Source organism: Chelon labrosus, assembly GCF_963514085.1.
Source record: "Chelon labrosus genome assembly, chromosome: 19".
Classification (NCBI taxonomy): domain Eukaryota; kingdom Metazoa; phylum Chordata; class Actinopteri; order Mugiliformes; family Mugilidae; genus Chelon; species Chelon labrosus.
Window position 1 is genome coordinate 6,902,354 of NC_140352.1, and position 9,504 is coordinate 6,911,857.

General features: G+C 41.5%; 1 protein-coding gene across 1 annotated transcript; it reads right to left on the bottom strand.

Moving 5' to 3' along the window:
* Window positions 1-1,237: 1,237 nt before the first annotated feature.
* LOC311504399 (annexin A4-like) lies at window positions 1,238-8,559 on the bottom strand. Its single transcript, XM_084567440.1, has 15 exons — window positions 8,431-8,559; window positions 5,953-6,340; window positions 5,836-5,873; window positions 5,564-5,704; window positions 5,371-5,458; window positions 5,170-5,264; window positions 4,947-5,060; window positions 4,720-4,810; window positions 4,019-4,098; window positions 3,871-3,927; window positions 3,695-3,788; window positions 3,445-3,540; window positions 2,606-2,664; window positions 2,369-2,491; window positions 1,238-2,283 (listed from the first exon to the last, which is right to left on the bottom strand). The coding sequence occupies exons 2-15, from the start codon at window positions 6,329-6,331 to the stop codon at window positions 2,224-2,226; spliced, it is 1,515 nt and encodes a 504-aa protein (XP_084423566.1). The 5' UTR covers window positions 6,332-6,340; window positions 8,431-8,559; the 3' UTR covers window positions 1,238-2,223.
* Between the last annotated feature and the right edge of the window lie 945 nt (window positions 8,560-9,504).

Consider the following 9,504-nt stretch of genomic DNA (forward strand, 5'->3'; position numbering starts at 1 on the left):
ATTTGCGCCACTCATTGGACGGCTGGAGAAAATCCTTCTGCAAATCAACAATTAAGTCGATACTTACTTTGGCTGGTCGTCCATAAGACAGTATTAACATTAGAGGCTTGTAGCAAGGATGTGTTAATAGGTAAAACATGGACTAATATCAGTTGAAAGGGTTGAATTGGTCCATTGAAAAAGCCTTTAACGAGGCAGTTGTTTAAAATATGTGAAAAATCTTTGTTTTGGGGTGCATAAAGACATTTTCTTTTCAATTTCCATATAAAACACCAGTCAAAATCATACTATAAAGTGAAATATTATTCGATTTTTGCACATTTCCTTCATCAATCACCCATAATCTCTTTAAATTGTGACTTAAAGGAGTTTAAAGGCTAACCAAAGCCTGCCCTTCACAGTCCCCATCTCCCTCTGGACCTGGTGACGCACGCAGATATCGCCGATTGACATCACTCGCATACCCGTGTGTCTGACATCTCCACCAAGAAGGCCGCTCTGTGTTTGTGTGTGTGACCAAGTACCAGAAAGGGAGCACGCCGCCATCACGTCCACACGTTAATAATTAATGCACTTTGTCCCGAAATCAGGACCAGGGGAAGTGCTCTGTTTTGTATCTTAAAGTAAAAGCCAGACAACTGGGAGGCTCCCTCTGATTTCCTTTTGACCTATATATATCTCAGGAGGCATCAGTGCAAACACTGCTGGCTGGAGAGAAAATACACAAATGCCGACATTAAATATTCATCCGTCTTTGTACTCTTTGGCTGGTGGGGTCTTTTTTTTATTATTTCTATGAAGGCATTTGTCTACCCCAGCCCAGCACATTCCCTCTAAGGCTGCACTTTGAGGCCGGCGAACGCAGAGCGACTTTAGGACATCCGTGTCTCCAACATGGGCACTATTTATAGCCCCGAGAAAAGCTCTCTGTGCCATATCACCGGAGCTACAAAGCATACCTGAACAATTTCTCTCAAATTATACAGCCATGCACAGTGCATCGCTTATGTAAGCCACATTACTCGCACCTTTTTAACATGTGACGCTCAGGAGACGGGGAGGAGGGAGGGAGGGAGAGGGGAAGGTGGGGGGGTTGGCTCACTCTCTCAGTGATACAGACCAAGGTGGTGCAAATGAGGCTGGCTTTGAAATGCAAATTGCTCATTGTGTTGTCGACTCAGAGGAGAAAATCCACAGTGTTTCATGCAAAAATACACAATCCCATTTCGCAAGCAGATATGCTCAAATGTGTTTTATTGAAATGAAAAGTTTTTTTCTTTTCTTTTTTTAAATGGCCTTAACGCAATACATTTAAATCACTGTTATGTTACAAGGATGGTGACAACATTGTTAGTGCAGTTAAGTCAGCAAGCAAAGCAATGCAAGAAAGTTAAGAGTTGACACTTCAGAGCCCCCTGCTGGCGGTAGAGGGAACACCACGAGAGACGATGTAAACAAAATATGGTCCAACAATGTTGAGGTTGCGTTTCTTTACGATTGGGGATGATTTGCAAGATTACCCCTCCAGTTTACACAGCAGCTCTTTAAAAAAAAAAAAGAAGGCACAGCACAATTTGTCTTTGGCTATATGTTAATTTGCATAGACTCGCAAGCGGGAGTGTAACTCTAGTTAGTTCATACAAACGCTTTAATGTTATGTCTTTAGCAGATATTTCTCTCACTACATTCAAAAGTTACTTGAAATTAAACGTGGGCCATCATAAGATATGTAATAAGTGTGAGAACAGTTTCACACGTCTTTGTAAATGCGCATAATTGAAATGACATCGAAAACAACGGTCTAAAATAGGCCCTTGCGCATAGAGTCGCATCTTATATTCTTTTTTTGTGTGTGTGTGTGAAAATATTTCCCCAAATTAGGTTTTCTTTTTAGTTTTAGGTTTGTACTATTATATTTAAATATTGCAGTTACTCTAAAGTTAATTACAATTACAATATAGTTATATATATATTTTAGGAGAACAGAAGTATCTCCTGCATATACTGCAATCTGATTTGTCACTCATCAACTGTGTCTAATACATCTATCACAGTAGCAAAAATCATGTCACCTAAGAGAGTACAAAATTAATATGATTTACTATGGTCTTAGAAAAAAATTGACACTAACATGCATGCATCGGATGTGATATAAGGTCCTATAGCATTGTTTCAGTGTGGACGTTTATGATGTCCTTTGTGAGGTGTTTTCCTTCTTTGCTTTTAGTCGCTGCCTCCACACAGCTTCAGTAGCAGTTTCTTATAATCCCCGGAGGTGTCACCCTGAGAAACACGGGAGAAATGCATCACGCAAAAAGAAAAACGGCGATGGAATTTGTTTTAAGGCGAGGCCTTTAGTGGGACTTACTGAGATGTGGGTGTACAGTGATTTCCCGTAGGTCTTCACGTACTCCTGTCTGATGTCCAACATGTCCACCTCAGAGCGGGACACCATGATGCGGATGAGGGTCCTGTCCTTGGTCCCGGCTCCCTGTCAACACATCGCAATTTGTTAAAAGCTGATTCGCGTCTCCTCGCCCGTCCCTCCACGGCGTCGGAGGAGAGAGGTTCACGGTAATTAAAAGTGAATAACACACACAAGTACCTGCATGGCTTTGTGGAGCCGCTCCGCAAAGTAGGCCGGGGTGTTCTTGATGCATTTCACTAGAAAACAGGTGCAAAGTTTGATATTAGTCCAACTACATATATGTATGAATGCTCCAATTTTGTGCAGTAAAGGCCATCATAAACCTTCTAGATAAAACATTACACTTTCTTTAAGCATCTAAACTACATTATTTTAACCAACATTCTCTAAATCCAAAATGAAAAGATGTGCATGGATCTTTTTACAACTGATTTAACTTAAATTCATTGCATAATTGCAAGCAAATCTCAAGGACAGACGTCTGTAAAGTCATCCACATGGTAGTGTATTTATTAACGAAGATAAAAACCAAGGCCACTGGACTTGCTTGAGGTTTCTCAAAGACACCATTCATCCAAGTGGCTTCCTCAGCTGAGAGGTGACACGCCTGCAAATGGCCTCCAGCAAGTCCAGCTGCCTTTGTACAGCCTTTTGTGATATGTATGTTGCCTGAGGGGGGCCGTACCAAGTGATAAGCTAAAATGTCTGCAACTGCGTGGTGCTAAAAGCCTGCTAGATGATTCAAGACACTGCACACTGAGAACAGATCCAGAACAATGACACATGTAGACAGATGTGGCAGCTTTAGCCTGTCGTTCCACCGTTTGCATCCCATCAATCAACAGGTATTTAGGTCAGACAGCAGCAGCGTTTGCAGCCGCGAGATAGTTTTAGTTATTCCAGGAAAGCTGCGCAAAACAATATCGGATCCGTGACTTAAATATATACTTGAGCATGTTTTTGGAAAAGCCGCTGCAGCTTGGTTGCGGTTTGGCAGCGAGAGCTAGGGAACGTACCCACGGCCACCATGCCAGACTCCACGTTTCCAGACATTTCCCTGCAGATGCTCTTCTCGATCTCCCTCCCACACATCTGCTGGTACTCCTGGAACACTATCAAAGGCGAGGATCACAGGCAAGATGGTCATGATCATAATATTTGAAAATGCGTAAAAGCATATGTAGGAAAAAAATAAGTATTTCCAGTTGCGACACAAGACAAAACAGAGCAGAAATATTCCAGGGAGGAAGGAACGAAAATAATCACCTGCCCGAAGGTGTGGCTTGCTGCGAGCACAGAGGATGGCATTAAACTGAGACTCGTCAGTTCCCACTTTATTTTCTCCGGCAGCGTACAGTTTCTGAGGAAGAAATAGAGGAGGATGATGATCTGCGTTTCCGCTATTAGTTTCTAAGAACGTTACAACACTTTTAAACCAGCACCTGAGCATCCTGTTTGGCCATGGAGATGTCAACGGTCTCCCTTTCATCACGGTTTCCCTAAACAGAATAAAAAGAGACACATTACGCGGGGGCGGGACGCAGCAACAGAGTCAGACACTTTCCTTCACGTGAGATGAGCGCAAGTTACCTGACAGAGAGAGATCAGGAGTCTGCGGAAGTGACCGGAGGTGTCGCTACTGATGGCGTCCTCCAGGTTCTTCCCATACTCTGAAAGGGAGGTGTTTTTTTTTTTTATTTTATTAGGAAAATATATTCATTTGCATAACGTTTGCATTTTGTGTCCAGACACACAATCTATTAGGCAAGTTTAAATAAGAAAAGTGGTTGCACTGCACTTGAACAGTCTTTAACCTGTTACCACAATTGGAACAAGTGGTAAAATGAGCATATACGTAAATTATTTTAGGGTTTAATTAATTGTTAAATCAATCTACGGAACATTTAGGTGCAGAAGCTGGTTTTATTTTTAGTCTAATTACAAAATGCCACTGGTTCCAGCTTGGTTCCCTTTCTGGGTAAACTGAATTTTCACTGTTTTGCACTATTATCAGGTAATTGATTAAAAAGAGAGTTGATTATAAGAAAAAATAATTGCAAGATTAATCAAGAATGAAAATAATCATGAAGTGCATTCATATGTTGTTAAATTTTTGTGTGCAACCAATGTTTTAAATGATAAGTATTACAGTTCCATTCATAATGGGTTAAACTGCATCATTCAGTTAATATGACAGCAAACTGAACGCGAGATGTCTACAGTTTAAGAACTTTGAAGAATTTTTTAACTCTCTCCCTCCACGAAACGACAGTTACAAGATCCGAACTCACCGTTTTTGTAGATTCTGTTGATTTCCCGAATCTCTTCGTTGGAGCGCGAGGACAAAATCTCAATCAGGCAAGCTTCATCCGTCCCTGCACCCTGAAAATGCAGAAAAGCTTCAGCGAGACACTCAAGTAAATCTTGATCAACATTCATTGGTTATCAGTGATTGTCCGGCCTTTGTTTTATCATTACACAACGCTGAATACAATACGTCTGGGGCGACGGAACCGACCTTGATAGCCTCTCTACACTCAGATGCGTCAAAGTGCGACGGGCTCATGAGCATGGCAAAAACCAGATCCTCAAAGTTTCCGGTCAGCTCAGACTTCAGATCTTTGAACAAATCCTAAGAAGAAGAAATAATAAAAACACAATTCCAGCTAAGATACAGTTTCCATATGGGAGAGACGAAAATTATTTAAGCGAAATAACAAAAAGCAATGTCATTAACATACCTTCCCGTAAGTAGTTTTGTAGGCTGCTACCAATGGAACCCTCTGCTTGTTAGAACGATTTCCCAGAAGTTCAATGATGGCATTTTCATCAGTGCCTGTTCCGAGACGTTTTGAATTAATTCACGGTGTGTACAAGAATGAGCAAATGGACTGCTAATGGATGTGGGATAACACAACATTGGATGGGTTTAGCATACTCACCAAAACCCTTCATAGCCTTACGAAGAACTTCCACATCCCTCAGTGGATCGGCTCCTGGAAAATCTTTGATAGAACCCCTGAATCCTTTCTATAGAAACAGAAGACAACATACCACATGCTTATAAATGTTTTGTTTTTCTTGTATGTACAGTACTTTGAGAAAAATCCCAGGATGTTAACAAGTACTTCTTACGGGAATAGCAGGTGCCTGGGGGTTGGATGGAACTCCACTTCCATATCCAGGCCCTGAGGGGTTAGTAGGGGCTGCGGGGTAATTTGGCGTGGGCTGGCCTGGAGCTGGGCCCCCTGGGTATCCCTGCTGAGCTCCTCCTGGCTGTAAATAAAGGACAGCTGTAAGCGCCAAGTACACAAGCGACATATAGAACTATTATGGGTAAAGTAAAGCTGGAGGGGGATTAAGTTCGTCCATATGCTGCTCAGAGGTAAAGATAAGGATGTACGTACGGCTCCATAGCCACCAGGTGCTGCACCCCAACCTCCAGCTGTAAGAAGAAAACACTGGCATAAAAAGACTGCATTTATATATGGAGATATTTTTAGTTATATTATTTGCAGCCTCACCTGCTGGTGGCATGGAGGGGTAGCCTCCTGCTGCAGGCTGTTGTGGGTATCCGCCTGCTTGAGGAGGGAAGCCTCCGGCTGGGGCAGGGTAGCCACCGGCCTGGCCAGGGTAGCCCCCTGCCTGTGGTGGAAAGCCCCCTGCCTGTGGTGGGTATCCGCCTGCTTGTGGTGGGTAGCCCCCTGCCTGTGGTGGGTAGCCCCCTGCCTGTGGTGGGTATCCGCCTGCTTGTGGTGGGTAGCCTCCTCCCGCTGGTGGGTAGCCACCGGCCTGTGGTGGGTATCCGCCGGCTTGGGGTGGATATCCGCCACCCTGGGGAGGGTATCCACCTGCCTGGGGTGGGTATCCACCGGACTGAGGAGGGTAGCCTGGGTAGCTCATATCCAAAACCTAGAGGTCAAAGGAAGTCACTGTGTTATACAAGTGAGGGCAATCATTTTAAAATATAATGGTGAGCGTTTTTAGGAACTCAGTTTCTGTTTATAATGAAAAAAACAAACACTTTTCTGAGTTTCACAATTATTTATTCTACGGACAATACTGAGGTTTGCATTCCTCTCTCTAGAAAAGCACAAGAGGGAACTCTGAAAACGAGTTCCTGGACCTTTTCAGTTACATAATATAAATCACTTTTATGTATAATCACGTCGGTATGATCCCACCAACCACAAAAGTCTGAATTACACAAGAAGCCACTGTGACATCCCATAGCTAACTAAAAATACCTCTTACAGCTGCAGGTCATTCACCTGTAATGAGTGATAATCCTGCAGACTGTAAATTAACTTTGTTTACATGCACACAAGAAACAAAGAACTCTGTTTTGAAACAGGACAGAGACGTTAACGCTCCGTCAGACAGGTTTTGTAGTTTATCCACACAGTCTAATGTGTATAGACGTCACAAATAAATAAAAGATGTAGTCTGTGGTACTATTAAACTGTACTGAATTAAACACAAAATAAATTTGTTGTATTATTTACTTCTTTTGACTAAAATGGGCTGGTCAAAACAATAGGAACATGTGTCAGGACAACACAATAGTACTGCAAACCACAACTTCCAAAATTAAAATACAGTTGATAGTGCATTGTTATATCAGGATGCATTTGTATTCACTAGTGAACCTGATGAACTGGTGACTGTATATAGCTATATACACATATATACATACATGGTGCCAAAGGTGAGTTCCTGAAAGGCATTTTTACCGATGACACGCCCTTTAACTATACAGCTTTGTCCTGTCATTGTTTTCATGTTGTTGTTTTTTTTCTGAGTTGGTCCTAAAGCGTTTTTGTTTCCTGTGCCTGTGTCAGGCTGCATTGCTATAGGGTGGGGGTGTCTGGTCTGGTCTAGGTGGGTGCTACATGTCTAAGTAACATCCACATGAATGAATGCCAGGTCAAAAAGTTTCCCAGCAGAACACTGAATTATCACAAGATGGTCAATGTTATTTACTTCACCTGTCAGCGGTTTTAATGTTGTGGCTGATTGGTGTATAGTGCTAGTGTTACTTTAGAATGCATTTATATGTAAGTAGCGCACCTAATGAAGTGACAAGTGAGTGCTCATACCCATATGGTGTCAAAGGTGAGTTCCTGAAAGGAGTTTTACCTCTGACACGCCCTGCAGCTTTTCAGCTTTCAGTTTAAGCCTCCCTAACGAGAATCGACGAGGCCTTTACGGACTATCGTAAATACCACCACCGTCAACTCAGAGACCCCCTGAACCAACAGAATAAGTGTATTTTCTATATAATAACCTTAAAATCACCTTAGAAATTAAATTAAACACGACTAACTCTTTTGAAATGTTACAGGTGAATTGGCTAAGCACATTGTTTTTTTGTTTTTGTTTTTTTTTAAAAAAGGGGATCGTTTTCATTAAACTTTTACAGCAGGCATTAAATAGCAGCAAGCAACGCCATTTATCTGAGGGAACATCTGCGGCCCTTGATTACACAACTCACCAAATGGCTATAACGCTATTACATTACTCACATAAATGTTTAAAACAATAAACCGTGTATACGAAAAGCCATTTAAGCTCCCGGTGATGTCCAAGGTCCTAGCCCGACCCTGAGATCCGTTAACGTTACATAATACTTTCCGAAGTTACTCTTTAGCATTTAGCATCCGGCATAAGACGCGGACAAAATGTTCAAATAAAGTCGCTGTGTTAAAATAAAGTGTCAGGGAGCTGTTTGTAATTAAAAAAAAATCACAGCGTTAAACGTTTTTTTGTTTTTAGTTTGTTTTGTGGTTTTGTTTTTTGCTGACGATGTGCCGTTACCGTTAAACCGCCTGTTTATCTAGGCGAGGCTAATTTCCTACATTCCCAACAACGGGGGAGACAAGCCAGAAAACGCAGCTAAATTTACGACAGCTCTTTACGTGACTAAGGTCGCGATGCGAATAATTCGTATCTTTTTTTGTACTCGTATCACGGTGCAAAACGACAAAATAAGGGCTACTTACTTAACAGATGCAGAGCCGAGATCCAGGAAGAGCCGAGCGGAATGGGTAGCCTCTACTCTAGGTGGGTGGGTCCTCTCTCGACATTGTTTCCGTCCTGCACCAACAACCTTTGGTCGGTCATTAAACACAACATGGGGATACTGCTGATGTTGACTCACAGGGCTGTGATGGGACATTTGGTGGGCGGACAACAGTCAATTATTCAACCAACATGGTCAGCTGTATGTTGAATTCCTTCAAAATTATAAAACCGAAAGATGTTTGTGTTGTTTTTGATGCTGTTCCCTCAGGGATCATTACACTCCTGATCACTTAGAGCTATCTGAAACGATAATTGGAAAAAAACTAGTTTTTCAGGTACTTATAAAAACAGAAACAAAAATATTCAACAACTATTTCAACAACACATGATGAGTACACTTTTCTACTTTAGTTGGGAACATTTTTTAGAATAAAAGTTTGGCTATTGCACCATAAGTTCTGTTTAACCAATAAAGTCAAAGAGATCTCCTTCAAATCCACAGATTTTAACCTTACTAATATTTATATACAAAGGCTGAAAAGAGACCTTGATGTGAACTGTACATTTTGGTCATGTGAGCATACACATTTTTTTTTTCTCTGGAACAGACTGTCAGTCATAGACTTTGAAAAACAAATCTCTCCTCACAATTCTATGTCATCAATTTGCTTGTTATTTTAACCAAATTTTCTTTTCATTGATCCAATTTTTTTTTTTTAAAAAAGAATCAAGAATCAAGAATCCTTTATTGTCATTATGTGAGAACATAATGCAATTTTGGGTGGTAGCTCCTGGCTTAAATAGTGCAGCTATAAAAACAAGCAGAATAAGCACTATAACAATAAAATAAGATAAAATAAAAATAAAAATAGAGCTGTACTGATATACACATATGAGTAAGTCAGCAGCAAACCGTGCAAACATTGCAATGACTTTGCATAGAGCCTATGGCGGGGAGGGTGTGTGTGTGTGTCAGGGGGGAGGGTTACAGCTCTGGGGAAGAAGCTGACTCTCAGTCTGTTGGTTGTTGTTCTGATGTCTCCGCACCTTTT